The sequence below is a fragment of the Sander vitreus genome, chromosome 2 (genome assembly GCF_031162955.1).
Source record: "Sander vitreus isolate 19-12246 chromosome 2, sanVit1, whole genome shotgun sequence".
NCBI classification, from domain to species: domain Eukaryota; kingdom Metazoa; phylum Chordata; class Actinopteri; order Perciformes; family Percidae; genus Sander; species Sander vitreus.
In genome coordinates this window covers 9,920,551-9,942,949 of record NC_135856.1, presented here as the reverse complement: position 1 = coordinate 9,942,949, position 22,399 = coordinate 9,920,551, and the positions used below count along the sequence as shown (strand labels likewise).

The following is a 22,399-nucleotide window of genomic DNA, read 5'->3' as shown; positions in this document are numbered from 1 at the left end:
CGACAGCTGTACAGTATTGTGCATCAAGATTCAAATCATTATGAGAAAGGCTTAACTAAGGAGAGCGTTGAGTGTTGAGCCTGTCAATCAAAAACATCTTGGTCCACCGTCTTCCTTTCTTTTCATTGGCCTTGAAAAATATCTTTCCCAAAGAAGGGATTGATTACAGAGATTGATTGCTTCAATGGTGCACTACTTTTTAGCTGATTTGTATTTTTCAGGTTGAGCACCCAATGTGAACACACTCAATGAGAGCTTGTGTGTGTGTGTGTGTGTGTGTGTGTGTGTGTGTGTGTGTGTGTGTGTGTGTGTGTGTGTGTGTGTGTGTGTGTAAAGTGTACATACTCATTCCCATTGTGTGTGTGTGTGTGTGTGTGTGCGTGTGCGTGTGCGTGTGTGTACCTGTACGTCCTCTAGCCTGCGTTGGTCTCCTCTGAACTCTGGAAAGTTCTTACGGATGTCCACCGTGCGAATCTTTTCCACCAGCAGGTCTGTTTTGTTGAGGAAGAGGATGATTGACACATTGAGGAAAAGCTTGTTGTTGACGATCGTCTCAAATATATTCATGCTCTCCACCAAACGGTTTGTCCTCCGATCCTCCATCAAAACCTGGAATCACACACACACAATTATCCTTTGGGTTTTTTTTTCAGGTTTTATCTGAGCACCAATTAGGGATTCAGTCATCATCATATGACTGTTGATTTGAACCGGAGCCACGTCTGAGGGAACAATCAAGTTTCCTCAGCGTAACACAAAGAGACCTTTGTGTAAATCTCAAATGTTGTGTCTCTCTGATGTTTCTTTTCAATTTTGTATTTCTAAAAGTCAAGCAAAGCCAACATCAGCGTTACATGGTCAGAAATGTGTTACCTGATCGTACTCTGACGATGAAACCATGAAGAGTATCGATGTGATCCCGTCAAAACACTGAAACCACTTCTGCCTCTGGGACCTCTGCCCTCCGACGTCCACCATTTTGAAAGGAATCTTTTTGATGACAAAGTCGTGCTCGACTATGCCTTTCGTTGCCTTCCTCGCAAACAAAATGTCCTGCTTGCTTGGGATAAAGTTCTGAAAAAGAGAGATAAAACATTTTCTCACAAGTTGAAAGAGGTGAAGAAATACGAAGTCCACTTGGGATTTAATGAGTCACTGTGACTCACCAGTTGACCAATACGATCCAAGTTATCCAGGAAGTATTTGACCGACTCACTCTGCAGGAGGGAAGAAAAGAAAAAAATCCTTTACAGACACAAAATGCAACCGAGTCTGATCCAAAGGCATAAGTAATGTGAGGAAGTATGGACAGTGAGGTTTAACCCGCTGTTTCAGTTGGTGTTTGTGTGCATCTATGACCACATGCAAGGACTATATTTGTATTGTAAAGATATTGGTTACTGTTGGCAATTTATTCAGTAATGTCTATGTTTACCAGCTGTTTGTGTAACAATTTACCAGCAAATTTGTATTTAGTGGCAGCTTTTATCCATCTCGTAGCTGTGTGTAGCTGATAGAGTAACATTCCCGTTGTAGTTTATGGTCTTCGTACCTGTTTAGCACTGTTTATTTTGTGTAATTTTGGAGAGTTGTTAGTCCCACTTGTGAGGTTTAGGTCAGCTAAATATCACAAGTCGCATATGCATAATATGCAATATGCGTCTTTTTTTTAAAGATTAGGCCTTCAATTCCACAGGACAGATAAGACATGAAAGGGGAGAGAGAGGGGGAATGACATGCAGCAAAGGGCCACAGGTCAGAGTTGAACTTGCAGCCGCTGCGTTGAGGAGTAAACCTCCATATATGTGCACCTGCTCTACCAACTGAGCTAACCTGGCCGCTATTTGAGGATAAGTAGCCTATTTGAAGAACAATGAATCGCTGTAGATACATGTGGAACTCAAAATGTTAACTGTACCGGTTTTAGTCTGTGCACATGAGATAATTAGAACACTTGCATTTCTTGTATTTCTTCTTTATTTAATTCACTTTCCATGGAAGCTGTCATACTGTGGTTATTACATTACATTTAATAATACATCAATCGATGCCTTCTCCCCAATCAGCTACAAAGGACAATGTGACCAACCATAATCATATCAGTCTCATTATCATTTTTTGTAACATTCTATTTGTGAAGCTACTGTTATGCACAGGCTTGACCCACAGCAAAGAATTGTGATCTAAATTGACTCAAGTGACATATCTGGATTATAACTGGATCATTGTATTATTTGACCCATGGTTTTATCAGTGTGTTGTCTTATAATCACATTTAGTGTGCTTGTTCGCATTGCCACAAAGAACTACGAAGTCCTTTAAACTGACATTAAAGCTGCACTAATCAATATTTCTATATTAATAATGGATCAATTGGCGATAAGTAATTTGAAAGGGGTCTCTTGTAGTTACTAACTCAGACGCAACTCTGTAACTCCCCTCAGATCTACAGAGCATTTTCTGTCTTTTAGTACATTATTTTGTTTTTCTGGCCCACAAACTTTCATCAAGCTTGTTTCCAGCAGCTGCGTTTGTTTTAATGAAAAACAGCTATGATAAACCCGCTGTACCCTGCGTGTCAAGCACTAAATAGCAGGCAGACGAAGTTAGCGACTAGCTGGTATACATAGTGGAGCATTTAGTAGCTAAAGGGCCAGACATTTCCCTCAGGAGTTGGTGCAGACCAAAACAGAAGTAAAAGCAGAGTTAATATTTGACATAAATTAATCAAGTGGGCAGAAACATGACTCCAAAGGAATGCTAGTGTTGCTCCGTGTCTGCTTGATGTGTAAATAGGCAACTGTTTGCAACTTTTATAAGGTGAAAATACGTCAATGTTTTGTTCTGGTACCCCTGTTAAGTAGTTGTGAAACCCACAAAGACTATACATCTATAATACTATACTATACTATACTATAACAAATATTTCCACCAACGTATACAGATCATTTCAAGTCTTGTAAGTCAGAAACTAGCACATATTGAACGAGAAGTGTACAACACACTGGATGAGGTATACCATAATTTAAGTTGCCATTGAAATCCCTTAAGAACATTCATTTTTTTGACTTTACAAGAACTTTACTTCTAGGACACGATAAAGACAATCCTGATTCCAGTCATGAAAATCAAACATGTTTACAATAATCTTTTTTTATTTGGTGGAACGTACCAGCAAATACCTATAAATCATTCATTTTGAATTGACGCTGTACAATTTAGATTTTTCAGGCAGCAGTTGAAAATCAATTAGCAGATTTAGTCGCATCACATCAAGTCCGCAATCTTTTCTATCACTGCTTTGCTGTTGTTGAGCTAATTGATTTTCATACTGTTCAAAAATGTATGGAAACCAGTGGACGCCTAAAACAAAACAGCAAAGATACAGTCAGTTTTCTAAAGCACAGCCGCATGATTTGCAAAATGTTTTTCTGTGATGTTAAGTGTGTGTGTGTGGTTTATAGTAAATGGGCTAACACTGAGGGCTAACACTAATGGGCAACATTAGTTTTACAACTGAATCTCTCTCTTCCTCTCTCTCGCTCTCTCTTAGACACACACACATTCAACAGGAAACAGCTGTGTGTGTGAAAACAGTGGGGAGAGACATGGGGGAGGGAGGGATTAGCGAATCAGACAGAACCCAGTTACAAAGTCTTTTTAGCACATCACAAACACACACACACACACACACACACACACACACACACACACTTGGGCCAAACTACAATTTACAAGTATTCCTCTTTAAAAACCAAACTTTGCAGATTTGTTTCTGTCACAGGGATTGAACAGAATCAGTAAAAACTCTTCATGTGGCTGTTAAATTAATTCTGTCTATCCCTGACATGTCGCGTAACAACCAGGAAAAGCAACCCCCGTACGGGTGAGATGTGACCCCGTGACCCCCGCCGCTGACCCACAGTGTCACAGCAATAGGAAACACAAAGCCGGGGGATTCTGATTGGTTCAGCTGGACGTGAACAAGAGGAGGGACTGGTTGGAGGGAAAAGCAGGGAGAGGGGAATTCCCAGAGATGAAGGGATATGCAAACCCAGACAGAGACACAGACACACACGCACGCACACACACACACACACACACACACACACACACACAAAGATCATTTCAACAGACGCTTTAACTCAGCAGAGTTCATTCAATCAGCAGATATGAACCAGCCTCATGCAGCAGATGCATCAAACTAAATATTAAAATAAATTTATTTTATTAGACCAAGGGTAAGTTTTAGTCATGTGTAACGTAGATTACATAACAAATATAGGTGTGTGTGTGTGTGTGTGTGTGTGTGTGTGTGTGTGTGTGTGTGTGTGTGTGTGTGTGTGTGTGTGTGTGTGTGTGTGTGAGAGAGAGAGAGTGTGTGTGATTGAGTAAGGCTGGAGGAATGTCTCCATTCATGGCTTGTATGGACAGATTAAGGGCTTTATTACAGCAAAGACCTGAATAAGCTCACATTCTGCAGTGTGTGTGTGTGTGTGTGTGTGTGTGTGTGTGTGTGTGTGTGTGTGTGTGTGTGTGTGTGTGGTGACAGGTACAGTATATGTATGCCACTTGTGTTTGTGACTGGGTGTGACACAATGTTTGTCACAAAAGCCCTGTCACATTGTATATATATATATATATATATATATATATATATATATATATATATATATATATATATATATTAACTCACTCAAAAAAGTAAACATCTCGGGCTGTAAATAACAACTCTTTTCATTATCGATTAATCTGATTAATTACTTAGACTATAAAATGTTAGAAAATAGTGACAAATGCCCATCAAAATAACCCAGAGTCTAAGGTGATGTATTCAAATTGCTTGGTTTGTCCACCCAACAGTCCAACATTCAAATTGAATCTATCAGAAGCAAATGTTTTGTGTTTTTGTTTGGTGAATTATCAAAAGTGCTGAGCATACTGTACTCTGTGGTTTGGATTCTGATAGCAGTTGCATGTCTGCAATTCTCAAAAAAGTCTAACAAATCTCTTGTAGAATCTTTTACTTCCTGTTTAAGAGAAGAGAACGTTAAAGTTATGACTCAAACTGTCTGTTGTAAACATCTATCAGTTTACAGACAGACCTCCTGGTTCAACTTTGACCTACCGTGCTTGCTGCATGCACACAGTTTTTATACCGGTTTAGATTATCTGGCAAAAACTGCATGTGTTTCTTGACCAGATGCACTTTGTTCTGCTGATGTTGTGTTGCCAGAGAACATTGTTGTCAAAACCGATAGAAATGATGGCGAAAACTATGAAAATAAGACTCAAGATGTAATATCAGACCAACCAGAAATATCCTATAATCCAGTGTTTATTAATAATATGATATTTCATATTTGGTTGTTATGGGAACAATGTTCAGTCCATTACACACATAATCACACACTCACACACATGAGGATGCTAGAAAAGAACGGTAGAATGGGAAACACAACACCCAGAAAAATATTTTTCTATTCTGTAAACACTTGTAGAGGAAGTTACATATTGTACATACAGAGACAATGTTAACTCATGATGAAGTACAGCAGCAGCAGAGACTTCCAGGTTAAAATCCCATATAGTCTACCATATGGAGTGTGAGTGTGTGTGTGTGTGTGTGTGTGTGTGTGTGTGTGTGTGTGTGTGTGTGTGTGTGTGTGTGTGTGTGTGTGTGTGCATGCATGTGTTTCAGCATTTATAGCCTCTTTACATCTTTGTGGGGCTTCAAAGTTCCCTATACAGTATATGATACTGTCTTAACTCATGCCTCCTTTATTCAGGATGTCTATGCTGCTGGAGACAACAGCAACAGTTTACCGTCACAGTGTGATATATAGCCTTGTTTTTTTGTCAAGCAGAAGAGGTTTCTGTGTTTATGTCCTATATCAAACTGTGTGTTATCTGGGTGTGGTGGGAACACAGAACAAGTAAACAAAACCCTTGCATGTGTGTTCGTTTTTCTCTCACTATCTCCACTTCTCCTTCACTGCTCTTCTTGACTTTCCACTCCCTCTATTTCTTCCTCTCATTAGAGTATCTCTCTCTCTCTCTCTCTCTCTCTCTCTCTTTCTTTCCTCCCTCTCCCCGTAAGCCTGTGGCTCAGCTCCAGCCATGCCTGGGAAAAGCTGACTGTGGTATCCCCGGGAAAACCTCTCAGAGAGTGGAGAGAAGGGGGGGAGGTGGAAAGCGTTTAACTCAGCACATTTACTCCACAGTAGACATTCTGATTTGTCTTTCTTTGAAAAAGATAAGGTTGCTGGTATTCTATATTTCTCTTATTGTCAACAAATCCCAACAAGAAGACCATGCCAACAATCCGTTAGCATGTCTCAATACTAGGGGTGTGACGAGACACACAGCTCACGAAACAAGACGATACACGAGATTGGGTTCACGAGAACGAATTTTAACACTATTTTAAAGAAAACTTATATATATATATATATATAAATATGACTGGAAAACTAGTCTTTTATTCAATCGAAACTCACAACATGAAACTCAAATTGCTTCTCTCCTGTATGACTAACCTCCTGAGAACTAATAACTGGCATTTCCATTGGGAATCCAAAATGCTACCACACAATGATTTAAAAGTGGCGGGTAGGGTTGGATACCGTTCACATTTTTTCCGGTACTTTCCCCCTGTAATAACAAAAAATGTATTTCAGTTGTAAAAATAATTACAAACCTATTTATCCTATTTCCTTAGAACATTTTGTTATTTATTTAGAACATTTTACACACCACACAAAATAAAACATCTCCCTCTCCCCTCCCAAACCTGTTCCTACAACCTATTAAATCAAATAATAAAATAATTTCTTACACTGCACTGTAACTTTTATTCATGTATTAGTATCTTATTCTATTTAAGAATAGATAGAGGTTATTTTCATGACCTTTGTTAATATTAATATTTTAATGTTTTATGTAAAGCACTTTGAATTGCCTTGTTGCTGAAATGTGCTGTAGAAATAAAGTTGCCTTGCCTCGCCCTACAACCTCCAGCCTGTCAGTCTGTCACCAGGGCATAGAGAATGCTGTTCATCTGCGGAGGCTCCACGCAGAGCTTTCGCCGTAGCCTACGTGAGTAGACTGAAGTTTATACTTGTGTGTTGGTGTCTGCGTCGATCTCTTTAAGAGAACAGCAGAGCCGGCATGTGTCTGCGCGATGTGGGAGTATGTGTAGAGCAAGTGAAAGCGTGACGGGGATTAGCTTCGGAGCGAGTACCGACTCCAGAGGCATAGTGGGAGAGACTAAGTGGGTCCTGTGTGCACTCTGACCACGGTCGGAAATCTGTAGCAAGAAAAGTTAACCCTCTCCTTGATTTCATGTTGTTTATGGAGACTAAGCTAGTTGTCAGGGAAAGGGTAAAGCAAAAAGTATATTTCTATACCACTAACAAGGCTCAAAATAGCACCACACAGTCAGTCGAACGACGAACGCTGTGCAACCAGTAACCAGTAACATAGCTCAAGAACGGCGTTTGTCGTTCTGCTGGTCATGACTGGTTTCCCAAGATGGCGCCTGCCTGTATACGTGAACGGTACTGTCTTTATAAACTATCTTTTTAATAAACTGTCTGTACACTTACAAAGTTCTCAATGCTTTGGTTTACAGGTAGGGACCCTCATTATGCTACCATGGAAGTGTGGTGCTATTTTGAGTCTTGTTAGTGTGGTATAGAAATAGCGATTTCTTTTTACTTTACCCTTGCCCCGACGACTAGCGTTATAAGCTAATTAGCGGTTTGCGATAAAACTGGTCACATTCGATTAGCATGAAAACATATCCCAGAGAACGGTTGACTCGGTACACATGTGTTATTAACCCCTAGGTTCATTTTGTGCCGGATTTGTCCTTTAAGTGCAACAGCTGGTTAGGAGCTGCTGCTTATCCGGATATACCTTGTTTTGCTGTTACAACAGAGGTGGTGAGAGCAAAATTAGCATGACTTCCTAGTCAATAATGCCATAATTTAGAAAACAAGACCCAGGTTGAAAAAGACAAACATGTTCCTTAAATACAGCAGGATGGTGTATTTGGGATTGACCCAAAGTAAATGTCTGTGGCGAATGTCACCCAGTGCAACAGTGTGGCTCATTGATGATGTTTTTAATAGTTTTTGGACAATAATGGAGATCTATAGCACATAGGAATAAGATATATCAGGCTTTTCATACACAGACTATAATACTTGACAATACTTGTTCAGTCTCTTGTTGGTTTTAGTCTTTTCATGGAATGTTGACCGTAACAAAAATACAGAATATCACCAGCCTTATCAATTAAGCCAGAACGGTGTCTGCGAGCAGCCAGTGCAGCTGTACAGCACTGGCTTTATCATACGGCGACTCCAGATAAGACAAGGCAGTCCGACCCAAAGCTGTGCACTGACATCTCACACACACTTACAGTATGTTAAGTGAGACGGAGACGGAAGTGGCTTCTGTCTGACTCCAGATAGTGTTGTCACTGATAAATGTGTAACAAGGTAAAAGGTCAACAGTTATAGCTCTGAACAGAAAATAGAGCTGCTGCGTCACTTCAAAACAGTACAAAGTAAACTTGCTGCTATGGCCAATACAAACTGCACTGACAACAAGACCAGCTGGTGATGCCGACGCACTGAGACGTTCGCTATGTTGACAATATGGTTAATGATCATTCATGACATTCTGTTGAAACATTATGTGTCATTAACAGTCTGTCTGGCCCTTCGCCGCAGATTTGCAGACACTGCTAGTGTTAGTTGTAAAACCAAGTGGTTCTCCCGCTGCTCTGTTGTTTTCAACAAATTGATCTTTAAACTACAGTAAGTAGCAGCTTTAAACAAGTCTCAGTTTGTTTGGTTCTTTTCAGGCAGCAGACAAAGAGATGTTGTAAAGACGCCAGCAAAAGAACTGCCAGGTGCCTACGTTACTCTTTCTAGACGTAAATGGACATTTTTTATATGTAATAATTAAGCATTTCTATATTTCTTTAAACCAGCATCGCTTGTTTTTTGGCCACAAGCTGCATACTGAACATTGATATTATCGTTTGGAGTACTGTTTCTGGCCAATATTTAAGTCTTCTTTTAGATCTGTTTTTGGTTCCCACCAACTCCTGAGAGAAATATCTGACTTTTTAGCTGCTAAATGCTCCACTATGTACAACAGATAGTTGCTTCCTTTGTCTGTCTGCTGTTTCGTGCTCGGCAGACAGTGTGCATTGAGTTTGGAGCCTAATGGTCAAAGTGAACCAAAAACAGTAAACATTACGAGCTGTAAAACCATAACAATGAGCCGATAATTCTCTGTGGGTTTGTCACATAGTCATTTGATCCATCACAAAATATTGATTAGACCAAATTAGACCAGAAGATTTAAATGTCAAATATGCTTGTCTTATTGGCCTAAGTAATCTCTATGTGTACATATACATGGACATAGACAAACTGGCACTACAGCATAGGCAAGCTCTATGGAAAGCTTTGCCTAATGTTTTAAGAGTGGCGGCCTCTGTTGATATCTTTAAAAAGCAGCTAAAATCGCATCTTTTAAGTCAGCCGTTTGTTTAGCCACATTGTTGACTGTATCACTATGTATGCTTTTGTGTTTTATTATGATTTACAGTGATTTATTGTGCTTTTTATGATCATCGATATGTTTTAATGCATTTATTTATCTGGCCTGTGAAGCACTTTGTGACTCTGTCTGTGATAAGTGCTATATAAATAAACTTTACTTACTTACTCTCATCCACCCAACTGACATCAAATAATAATCATCCTATGTAATATTAAATTGCCCCAAATGTTGTCCAGCAAAACTAAAGTGAAAATCATGTCACCTTATGATGTCTTTTGATGATGATTTTGAGGTTTTCAAGTCATCAAAACTGAAAATGTACTGTACCTCACTCTGATATTTGTGTAAGTATAGGTGCCATTTTATCAAATCCTGCTTTAAAAATACTTTGTGGCTTTTTCACGCAAAACAAATACTGCCTTATTTTCCATCTATTCAATGTAACTAGTTATACAGTAAAAAGAGGATCAATGATGTGTGCAACCCACTAGTTTTGATCAGCGTGTGTTTAATATATTAGGGTTAAAAGGTAAAAGAATTACACTGCAATTTACAACCCGTTTCAGATTGTGTTCAGCGCAGTGTAGCGTGGCAGATGAAACTCCACAGGGCTCCACTTCACTGGCTCCATTTCCAGTCAAGAGAAAAATAAAATGGAAAGTCTCCAAACACAAAAACATGGGCGAGGTAAGTTACGCAGAAAAACAATAAATACTTCCACAGGCTTTGCTCGGTGCAGTGCCCCTCCACTGTGACTTTGTTCTATAGTTGACAGGTAAGAAGCATTTCTGATATTATCCAGTTACTTCCTCTGAAGTTTTGAGCATGTCAGTAATTATTAGCTTTGTTACTCCTGGCTGTGGTAAATCAGTTACTGTGCAGATATCTGCGACTCTAGACTGCTGATGTCACTGAAGTGATATGGAAATATTTATGGAACTGGGGGGGTACAAAACCAGTTAACATACACAGTGCAAGGTTTTTTATTAAAGGCTATTCTTTTGGCATTATTCCTCAAATTGACAGCTCACAGTAGAGTGAGACAGAAATGATGCCGAGGGATGATAGGTAACAAGAGATCCTGAGCTGTATTCAGTTCCCAGATGTTGTGATTCGTTGTGTGCTCTAACTAAAAAAGGTTGTCTTTTTTACTACGTTGCCACCACATTGACAAAGAAAAGGCCGTATTACATTTTCACACTGATGAATAACTCCTGATTAGTCATCGGATGATCTTTGACTACTGAGACAAATTACATGTAAAGCATCAGGTCAGCCAGTGAGTAATCTATGACTGATCATGACTCCTGGTCAGTGAATGAACTCGAGGCTGGTTTTGAATGCAGACACTAATGGGTGGTGATGGCGTAATGGATATTACGCATGCACTTGGTGTGGGAGATCTGGGTTCAATTCACATAGCGATACATGAACCAATGTATCCCTGAGCAAGACACTTAACACATAGTTCCTCCAGAGGCGTGTGGCCTCTGACCTATAGCACATATAGCAACTGTAAGTCGCTTTGGATAAAAGTGTTAGCTAAATGACATGTAATAATGTAAAGTAATGGGAGGATTAAGAGTAAGAGCTTAATATTTCATGAGTTTGGGATGTGCTATGGAGAGTGATCGGATACTTCAGACTGCTGCATGAGAAATTTAAGGACTTTTTAAGGTTTTTAAGGATTGTTTGATGTATTGTTAGTTATCAGAAATGGCTTCGCTTCACTTTTGGAATGGAGTGTCAGTGCAAGTTTTGTCATTTATCATTCCTGGATGTGAGACTGAATTATACAAAAAAGATCATTTTTGAGGGTATATCTTTATACTGTCACAGTAATCCATCCTTAACAAGCAGCCAAACATTGTTCAAACCTGCTGAATTTTGTTAGAAAAACTACTGTAGGATCCTGGAATGTCTATACATACCAAATATGTCAATCTGAATTTTGGGGAAGTGTGTAAAATTGATGCAAGGCATCTAAAATATTTCCATTTGATGGAATAGCACAGCAGTGTAAACATCATATAGCCTCAACAAAGACTTGGAACAAACTGACTTACAACCTTGAAGCTACTTCAGGGGAAATAAAAGGGGCCAAGTGCATGTTACATGGCCAATCTACTCACCAGTTGGAACTCAGAGCGTCGTGCGTAGGCCTCCTGTATGCCGGCGTCTGCCCAGAGCGCACTCAGTGCCATCACGTACAGCTGAAACTCACTGGGCTCGACCCCCGAGCCGCCCACGCGTCCCTCCCACGACATCACCAGCATGCCCTGCTTCTCGTTCTCGCAGCTCTGCCAGCTGATGCCTAGCTTGTCCCGGGCATCCACCAGTACGCGCATGCCCTGCACAAACACACAATCAGTGCAAATACGTGAGCCTGAATGTGTTGAAGTAGTGTAACAGCTGCATTTTTCTAATGTCAGCATTTTTGTACAAATATTTCCTGACCACATAGAGAGAAAAAAAGACTCATACTGCATGTGCTGCTTCCTGGCAAGAACGTCAACACAGAGTCTAGGGTTACTGGTAAACATGGAGTAACTTTAACAGTGCAACGTATGTGTCTAACACACACACACACACACACACACTCAAACATATGCATGTGTGGTTTTCTGAAGAGAACCATGTGGACTGATCTGTGTGGGAGGTCTCCTGCTGAGTGATCAAACTAACCAACACACAGAGACTCAATGTTTTGTATCTGTGTCTCCTTTTCTCTCTACATATATTTTTATTACACTTTTTTTAATCAACTACTTTTAATTGTTCCAATTCAGCATGTCATGATGTGTTTTGCAATAAATGTGGTTAAGTCTATTTTGTGATTATTTTTAACGTCATTTATTTAGTCCATTTTGTTGCTTGTTTCTTCATAAGATCTTTTTCTTTGCTTATATATTTATGGCTTAATCATTGACTCCAATGTGAAGCATATTTCCCAGCATCCTAAAGTTCAGAATCTGCTGTGTTATTTAAGCCTGTTTGTTTGATTTATGTAATGAAACAACAGAGGAATCGGCAGCAAACAGTATCAGTGAACTACGAAGCGTTTCAAAGGTCACAGTGGGTTAAGGGATGTGAGTATATGTGTGTGTCAATGAGTCATCACCACTTAACTCTTGTGCAATAGTCAAGTCTACTCAAGTTTATTTGCACAGCTTAATATTGCATTCAATGGGGCTTTACAGGCCCACAACAAGAGCAGCTGCCAACCCAGCTCAAATCCTCTAAAGGAAAAAATCTGGAAGAAATCTCAGACAAGGAAGTTCAAAGAGAGATACCCCCTCCTAAGATACATGGGTGTGCAACAGGAGGTGTGGGTGTGAAAAAGGCAAGTACAAAAACAAAAAAAATATAGTAGGATGTGACAGTTTGTAGAAGTCATCGCTAATGCAGCTACTATGTGTGTTGTGTGTGTGCATTTTGACTAGTATGCTGCTTTGTGACTAACTGGTGTGTGGCGTTTTTTGTTTTTACAGTAGGAATGCATGCACGACTGACAAAACTAGTGTTTAACACAAAGACACACATGCAACCGTAATTTGACACGACATGCGGATCGAACAGCAGCATGTTGGCGGAGAGTCACTGTGAGTGAGCTTTGAGTCACATCCACTTTCTTCTGTCTGTAAGCCAACCTGAACATTATCAATATACTAATCAGTGTACTTGTGGCATAATCCCATACAGTCTTGTCTGTCTCTCTTCCTGTATGCCCGCATGTTTATCTACCTTGTCTCAATTCAGCATGTCTGCATTTCTACAACAAATATATCAACCACAACAAGTTAGAACATACCGGGTTTAATTCCAGTCTTGGGACCTTTGTTGCATGTCATAACCTTCTCTTTCCTCTATTTCCAGTCTCTACCTCTACACTGTATAATATATATAAAAAAAATAATAATAAAGGTGAAAATGCTACACACACACACACACACACACACACACACACACAAAAAAATCTTGAAAAACCATAACATATTGACCAGGTCGGGCCTGTTTCGAAGGCCCCAAATGGATAGCAAGAAATACAGTTTTCTTTTGCCCAAATTTGGAGGACAATACCAAAGTACCCTTCCCATACTGTGTGAGCTGGTCATTCTATTATTGATGCTTTCAGGTGATCCTAGTATAGTCGGGAAATATCACATGCCCACTTTGTGTTCAGTAGATATTTGCATTCAGGTTGTCATCAATCCCTAATAATTATGTCATTTGAACTTGCAGACTGAAGAAAAAAAACTACAAAACGGAACATAAACTGTCCTTGTTCTTCTTTTCTCTTTCTGGATATGCTGCTTTAGAGATATATGGGAGAAACAAAGTGTCTCCCCTGTGTTGTCTGACCACAGTGGGAAATCTGTAGCAAGAAAACGTAACCCTCTCCTTGATTTTATGTTGTTTATGGAGAAGGAGAACCAGGAAATAAGTAGGGGGAAATGCAACACCACCAAGCCAGGGCTGAGCGGCGTGCGTCACCGTGACATGTAGTTACATTTTTCGATAGGTGCACATCAGGCTAAGGCGTAGGGCCTACGTAGCCACGCCGTAGATTTAACATAGAAGCATAAATCACGCTTAAAGGTCTGGTTGTACTACAACAACAAAAAAGCAGTTTGTATGACCTGTTGTCAGACCACAAAGTGTATAAATAAAGTGTTTATACATGATCCAAACGGCCACATTCAAAGTGAAAAGTTGGCCGTCATTGGAAGAGGGAGTCATTTATAGTATGGCGTTTGGTTGTTTATTCACATGAAAAAAAGTTGTGCCCAGGATGAAAAAAGAGTTAAAGAGACAAAAGACCAGCTCTTGGTAATGGTCTTATGTGTCAGTGGCCCTCAATAGTATCCCACCACATGGAACTAGTTTCCTCACAGCCATGCTGTGGTCAATGGTATTATTAGCAGTCGCCTACAGTGGAATCTGGCTGGGCCTTAAAAAAAAAAGAAGCTCTGTTTCATTTATCACTATTGTGTAATTAAGTAGCTCCCTTCCTGCATTCATGTTTTCCACCCCATCAACTGCACTGCCCTTCTCCGGCTATCTGCTGCGCCCCAACAATCCACTCCCTGCTGTACAGTAGACATAAAAAACTGTCAAAATACAGCTAAAGGCAGGGAGCCAGTGCCTCTTCCCCCTGCCCTTTAACAAACAAGCATTACTGTAAGTAATTTATTCAATCCATACAATTCAATCAGTACAAACAGTGCTGAAACCCACAGAACTTTATTTTATATTCTAGTTGTGACCCCAAAGTTTACAAAGATGCCAAATATGCAGAGTTTTGGGGATTCAATGGGCTAAGCTAATAAATAATGTATCATGTGAAACTGACAGTGTGGAATAAGACAATTTCTTCCAACCTTAAAGCCACTTTAACTTCAAAAACCTGTCAACTTGCGTTGCTGTACCTCCCTTGATTGATTAGTGTATGGGCAAGCACTTGGTTAAGGAGTAATGAAAGACAATCAGAGAAATTGAGATAAAATAAAATAAAAACTGCTTCATGAAAAACTCCAAACCATCATGTGCTCAATTTAGAAAGTGGATGAAAACTAACAATTCTGTATTGTTGTTGTTTATGTTGTGTTCTATCCAAGAGGTACAGCTAATTAGTGGATACTCGAGTTGTTCAGCAATCCTACACTTGTTGATGAGGCGTGACAGAGTTACATTAGGACCAGCTGTTTTTGAGTTTCACTTTAATTTGTGAGAAATAAGTAATCCACTTTGACAATGATTAGCCCAGAGATTTATCCGTTACTGGAGGTATAATTACTGAGATTAAAAGAGCGGGACCACACCTGAACTCCACCTCTATGTTATTTATTTTTATAAGCCTAATTGCGCTACACACCTGTGTGTTCTCTTTCAGCTTTATCCCTCCTTAACTTCACGCTTTGTTCTCTCATTAGGTTCCCATGAAGGGAGGGTGTCCTCTACACCCGACAAGTGAGGCTGAGCCACACTACTGATCAGGTAACATCCCACTTAATACACCAACGCTTCTCAGCTTTACTAAGGGAATCATGTCAGTTTATGGTGTCATGAAATACTGGGAATTATGCACTAATGGTAAATGTAGTATTTTTTAAACCTTTACTGGGAAATTGTGATGGACACTTTTCACTGTGTTCAGATATTTTAATAGTCCAAAGAAGTACAGATTAGTCAAAACACTAATCAACCACTTAATCAGTAATGGAAATAACCATGTGATTGCTGTTTGCTGCTTTTCTCTCCTTGTTTATACTTTGGGGTTTTGGACTGTCGGTGGGACACAACAAGTACTTTTAATTTAAGTCTTTTGTTGTTTCATAAAATAGAGGTCCAACGAATAGCGACAGGGTTGGTCACGGGATTACAGGCATGTAGTATCATGCTGCATTGGAGAAGACGCCAGTCATGCAATTTTTGCTTCTCCCGTGCCCTGCTACACATCATGCATTGTGTGTTTTTCAGGAGGTTAACTGGTGGTGAAATGTGTATATGTGGGTTGGGGGGGTCCTGTTCATGCTGTGGCCCGAGACAGCGCCGTCACTGTATGCTGGTATTCAGGGGAGGGTATTGTATACCGCCTCAGCTGGGTGGAAGTAACTGGCTCTTATCATCCTTGTCTATAGGCTGTGTGTGGCACTCAGGGCGGATGTGCTCATCCCTCAGGAATAGTCTGGTATTGTTAGCTGGTGAAGGAGGCCCAGCCATGACAGCTAACAAAGGGACAGCACACACACACACACACACACACACACACACACACACACACACACACACACACACACACACACACAAACAAACACACACACACACACACACACTTCAGGATAAAAATATGTACTATGTCAACAAACCTCTGAGTGTTTGCGTACCGTATGTGTGTATGTGTGTGTGAGCCTCAATTGTGGGATGAAAATGTCAATATTAGGGCTGCAAATAAGGATTATTTATACTACTGATTAACCTGCTGATTATTTTCTTGATTAATCAACAATCGTTTGGTCTATACAATTTCAGAAATAGTGAAAAATGTCCCAGAGCCACTGCTGCTTGAGTCCAAAGTATATCAAATACATTCAGTTTCCCATCATAAAAGATTAGGAAAAGCACCAAATCTTCATATTTGAGAAGATGGTAGGCTACTAGTAATTGTTTTGGTGATGTTTCCTAAAAGAAAATGACGATGAATAATCAATTAATTGATTATTCGTTTCAACTCTAGTCAATATATCTCTAAAGACAGATTAATCGAGGAATCTTTCAGCTCTGGTCTCCTAATGTCAGTTTCTCACACATCCTTGAGTTTAACTACTTATTTAACATGGTTTGATATATATATATATATATATATATATATATATATATATATATATATATATATATATATATATATTTTATAGGCTACTTAAGGAGAGCTCTCAACAAACTAAAATAATCTATACATTTTAAACAAAAAGACAAAAGTAGTAGATGACAACACCGATTATACATGTGGTGGTTTAAACTTCGGACTCAGGGCTGTAAAGTTTGGCTGAAGGCCCAGAGCTATTTATTTTCTATTCTTACCTTCAGTATATTCTCATAGATAGTGTCCCGGAAATCCAGAAGTGCTTTTTTATCAAACTGTTGTCCGTTTATGATGCGCATCTGTTTGAGGAATGTGGACTTTCCGCTCTCCCCGGCCCCGAGCAGGAGAATCTTCACCAACCGGCGAACGGCTCTCCTCTCCCGGGCGAGCATCGCGTCTATCTCCCTGCTCCTGCGCCGCGCCTCCCGCTCCTGCGCCGCGTCCCTCTCCCGGCTCCCCTCCTTGCTGCTCCCCGGGTCCCGGCTGGCCTCCGCCGGGAGCAGGCAGCGGCTCAGGGTGCGGACCACTCCCGACATGGCGAGTCGTGGGAAAAGTTCACCGAAACTTCAGTGGGAAAATGTTCATTATAGGATGTGACCTCTGGGGTGGAAATGACCCAGTCCTCTTACATCCACCTGATAAATAATAGGGTTACAGCGGATACTGAAATATAGTCTACATTTAGATTTAAAAGATGAAGCTGTTATCTAGTCTCCAGCCGGCAGACAACCCGTGTCCATCTTGGTTAGACCGCGCCATCAACAAAAATCAATCCGGATAGAGAAGAAACAAAGCCTGCAAATGTTCCGAAAATTGTGTAAAGTTCTGAGTAGGCCTACGTCCTGGACTGAAAAAAAGATCTAAAGTTGATCAGAAGTCTGCCTGTTCATTCGAAGCCAAACAACATTAAGAAGACACACATACACGGGGGGGGGGACAGCCTATCCACACTCTCTATTCACAGGCAGCGGTTTGTGAACTTGGGCAGCGGAGTGAGAGCAGCTCAGGGCGGTGGTGGGACGGTCAGACTGATGAGGGCGCCGGTGCTCTACCGGGGATCACCGCCAGGGGACGCCCGCGGACACAATAGAGAGGAGTGACACGCTGCGGCGCCCTGTAAGCACCCATAGATGGTCAGCACCTTAACTAGGGTTAGCAGCAAAGTGAGATCTAGGCCTATACGACCCTTTTCTCTCTGATCAGATGGGTGGAGGTGAAATTTTACTTTTTTGTTTGTGTGTTTAGCCTTCATTAGATCCCCATTAGCTTCTGTCAAAGCAGTTGCTATAACACATTAATACAATCATGAAAACAAGGTCCAAATGACACATTTAAACATGAATAAAACACAGCTGCTTGATTGTAGTACAACACAACCAAATCAATAACACAAAACTATCAATAGTATCAATAAATTACTCAAATCATCCCATATAATACGAACAAAATAAAGACAGACAGTGCACCAACAAACGATCAAAAGATCATTTAATAGTGACTCTACTTAGGTAACAGAAAAGGTCAAAGCTCAAGACTATGGTTTAGTTTTCCCCTTAGCAAAAGTGATATTATGTAGAAAGTTTTGCTTTTTAAAGGTTCATTCATCATTTTCATATTGTACATTTAAGAGTTGTGTTATTCTGTGCAAACATATGCAACAGCAACATTTTTCTTATATTAAGTTCCTTTATGCAAAGAAATATTAAATGAGTATCTGGTCTGACGTATCTGTCAGTGGTGTAAAACTGCTGCAGCCTGTAGGTTGCTGAAGACAAACTGTTCACTCCAACATCCACTAGAAAAAAAATTGGCAAGTCTAGATGACAGAATGAATGTTGTTCTTGTAGTAGTCATATTTGACCATAACTGGAAACACCCTGGATGAAAGAAGATGTGCAGTGTTGTATTTATCACCTTAAAGGAATTTTGTTATAAATAGCACCTCAATATATTTCCGAGCTCTGAACCTCTAAAGCTCGCTCAGATTCATCTTGAAATCCTTAGACTGGATGTTTTGGTTGAATTAGTGTGATTAAATGTTTTATTAGCTTTTACCTCAGCCATTTATTGAAATGTATTGAAATTTATTGAAAAGATTTCTGGTACAGGATATACAATCCTCTATCCCAGACTCTAAAAGACACAAAACAAATATATATATATATATATACATATACATACACACATGCATATACATATACATACACACATATACACATACATGCACATCTATAAAAACACATTAATTTCATAATTGAAGTTTTCTAAAAGTTCATAAATAAATTACATAAATTAATTACATAAATTACTGACAAGCTTTTATATTTATACATTACACCTTTTGACAAGCAAAATGCATCCAGCCTATTCTTAAAGGAATTAATAGAAGGGGAACGCACAACTTTTTCTGGAAGGTCATTCCATGATTTTTACCGCACGGAGTGTGAAAAAGTTCTTTCTCTTTTCAGACAGGCATGTTCTAGGATAAAGTTTTAAAGAAATTCCCTCGTGTCTCGTACCTATTGTTCCAAAACTGAAAGATAGGCTCAACTGTTTCATCATATATTCCCTGTACAGCCATGGTCTGCAGTTTGTTGGAGGCTAGCTGTAATTTGTTTTTTTGTTTGTTTATCTGTCAATTAAATCACACAGTTATGTCTCAGACAGAAAAATGCACTTCATAGATATGGATTCAATTTGAGGAATATCTCACTTTTGCGTTTTCATAAAAGATGTGAAACTTGTAAAAGTTTCAAAAAATCTGTGTGGACTTAATTTTTTCTCCATTTTATATTCATTAATCTTTATTTGTTAACTTTTTGAACTGCTAAAACTATTTAATTTTGCAGTGAAATGATGTCTCAGCCTTTACTTTTACTTTCTACACTATTGTAGAAAGAGGCCAAAAATATATAGGAAAAGTAAAAGCTGAGCAGTTTAAGTATTATGTATAATTAGTATACCACGATATTTATTTGTCATGTGTATCAGACAACCCAATCTCTAGAATCTATGCAATTTACAACAAGTAATCAAAAGGACCTTCATTACAGGACAGCAGGTCACACTGGGGTTGTACTGTACTTGGCAGTTTTTCAGGAGTGAATGTGTGTAACTGAATGTGGACAAGGCATTGCAGAAAGAGAGAGCGCTACTCAGTGAAACTTACAAACGTCAAAGAGTTACACGGTTGGCTTAAACTGAAAGTTGGTTTCTCTCCAAGATGGTTCCTCAACCAGTGTCTCTTTTCATCATCACACTTCCAACTCAACACTTTCTCTTTTTCCCTGTTAAACAGCCAGACAGCCAAAGTATCCATGCCAGCCCGTGTCCCTGGGTAACATAAGCTTCTCACTCAGCCAAGGCAACAGGAGAGCCTCTGCTTGACGGCCTCCCTGCCAGAGAAACTCATCAGCTACAGGATCCAGGCTTTTTTCAGGGCCAGTTTCACTGCAAGAATAATCTGCCTCACAAAGCGCCAGTTGGGCCCGCAGACCACAAGTACTCCAGCAGTCTCCTTCTTCCACCAACTATCTGCTGTTACCAAGACGGCCAGCTGCAGCAGACACACAGGTGGAAAGTTGTGTGCAGTGAGATTCACCAGATAGAACCTATTTGGAGTTGATGCTGAGCAATGCTAATTCATTTGCATTTCAGTTCCACTAACATCAAAGGAAATCGGTACATCTGTTTTCAGCTTTTGCTGCAATTTTACTTAATGTTTGCCACTTTAATTATAATTGGCATGGTCTCATATAAACACTACTTAAACATCAGCACATTAGACATTTTCTTTTGCAAAACATCTCAATTTAGTAATTTCATATTAAATCTTTCTTTTTGCAGAGATGTGAAGGAAAGAATTACATCCCAAAAGATGCTCAATCATTGCTAAGGCAGATGTCATCAAAGAAGTTACACAATCTCTGAATATAAATTATTTAGCCATTACAAATGAGTACAGATGGGTTTTTGGTGTAACATCGCCCTGATTATGTTGAATATTCCACCTTTTTCCCCTTCCTTTCTTAAATTATCACAATAATTTTCTTTAGAGCTTGTACTATTACACCCACAACAGTAAGTTGATGACAAAGTATGAAAAAGTTTTAAAATTCCCCAAACTAAGGCATATTAAAGCTTTAGTGCGTACATTTTTGATATTAATGAACGTCCGTTGCATTCAAGCCATTGCCAAATGAGTTGGTACAAAGCTAATCAGCTCCACACAACTCTCTCTGTATTTCTCATTATGGCTATGTTCAGAAGATTGTGGCGTCTGGTGACTTTCCCGTGCGGAAACTCAAGTGAAGATAATTACCTCGTGCTTGTATCATGTGGACGTGCCGACAATTTGTTGTCATTACTTAGAATTCCTAATGGGGGAGACAGAAACTACGCACTATAGCTTTAGGTACTATCTAATCAAGCCTGCTGTAATTAAAGATGACAGCATTAAATTAGAGGATTTCTGATTCCTGATTCTGATTTTTATTACAAATTCCTTTTGGCAAATACAAATTCAATGTAAAAACATTTTCTTCATAAAATGGATACTTTTGTCAAACAAATGGGAAATGATGCCCCCCATATCAGTTTCCATCCTTTAAAAACCCTAATTTGACCCCAATAGCTTCTTAATGGAATTCAGGCATCATTCCTTTTATTATTTACACATTATTTTACTGTGACATGACAAAAGCACTCTGACCCCTGTGTGGAGCAAACTGTCACACGCTTACTGTATCTCTGAGAGTTTATATTAAATTCACAACTTCAGTCAGTCTTATTGAGATCTGAATTGAATGAAGTGTTTTCTTAAAGCACAGGGAGGAAGATATTTCAGAAATGATTCATTCAGAATGAATTATTGGAATAGCAAAAAGTATTCATGCATTTGTGCTTAAACTGGTAAACTATAAAGAAACAGAAGCCGAAAAATGAAGAATTTGTTAATGTATTCTTGGAATGCTAAAAAAAACAACCAAAAAAACGTTAATCATCAAACCTGAAGCACAAAATGATTACATTGAATGTGGAATTCATTTACGGATGTCCCATTTTAAGGGAGCCCAGGCTCAAATAACTCTACACAGAACAGCAAAATTGTGTCATCAAAAGGTACATTTATGTAGCAAATACGACAGTCACACAAAATTAAGTGTTTAGTGTTTTGCCAGTCCTTTTTCAAGGTCTTTGTAGGAGGTTTTGTTGCTCAACATCTTCTCTGATCCACTCCAAATGCATTTTGCTTTATTTTTATGTTATGTACTATTTATAATTGTCTGGAGAGAAATCCCTTTTGTTTGTTATCTTGTGGTTTCTTTTTTTCTCTTGTTAAAGATTTTTTTTGTGTGTTTTGTGAGTTTTTCCTCATCAAATCGAGGATGAGATTGTGAAGCCCTCTGAGACAAATAAAAAAAGGGTTCTAAATAAATGAAATTGTCCGGA

At 39.3% G+C, this 22,399-nt stretch overlaps 1 protein-coding gene and 1 long non-coding RNA gene across 3 annotated transcripts in view; one reads left to right on the top strand and one right to left on the bottom strand.

The window, feature by feature from the left end:
* The window catches only part of gna12a (guanine nucleotide binding protein (G protein) alpha 12a), a 23,965-nt gene extending 6,033 nt beyond the window's left edge, over window positions 1–17,932 (bottom strand). The window contains exons 1-5 of one of the 2 annotated variants that reach the window (XM_078276514.1): window positions 17,167–17,931; window positions 11,718–11,936; window positions 1,167–1,217; window positions 874–1,074; window positions 403–609 (exon numbers count right to left, since the gene is read on the bottom strand). In XM_078276514.1, the coding sequence (XP_078132640.1) occupies window positions 403–609; window positions 874–1,074; window positions 1,167–1,217; window positions 11,718–11,936; window positions 17,167–17,484 (996 nt within the window). In that variant the 5' untranslated portion in view covers window positions 17,485–17,931. Of the gene's footprint in view, window positions 1–402; window positions 610–873; window positions 1,075–1,166; window positions 1,218–11,717; window positions 11,937–17,166 lie in introns of both variants that reach the window. The other variant, XM_078276520.1, reaches the window with a different exon arrangement.
* LOC144534543 (uncharacterized) lies at window positions 15,502–22,399 on the top strand. The gene is made up of 2 exons (XR_013503569.1): window positions 15,502–15,582; window positions 20,247–22,399. It is a non-coding gene; the product is annotated as an uncharacterized LOC144534543 (long non-coding RNA).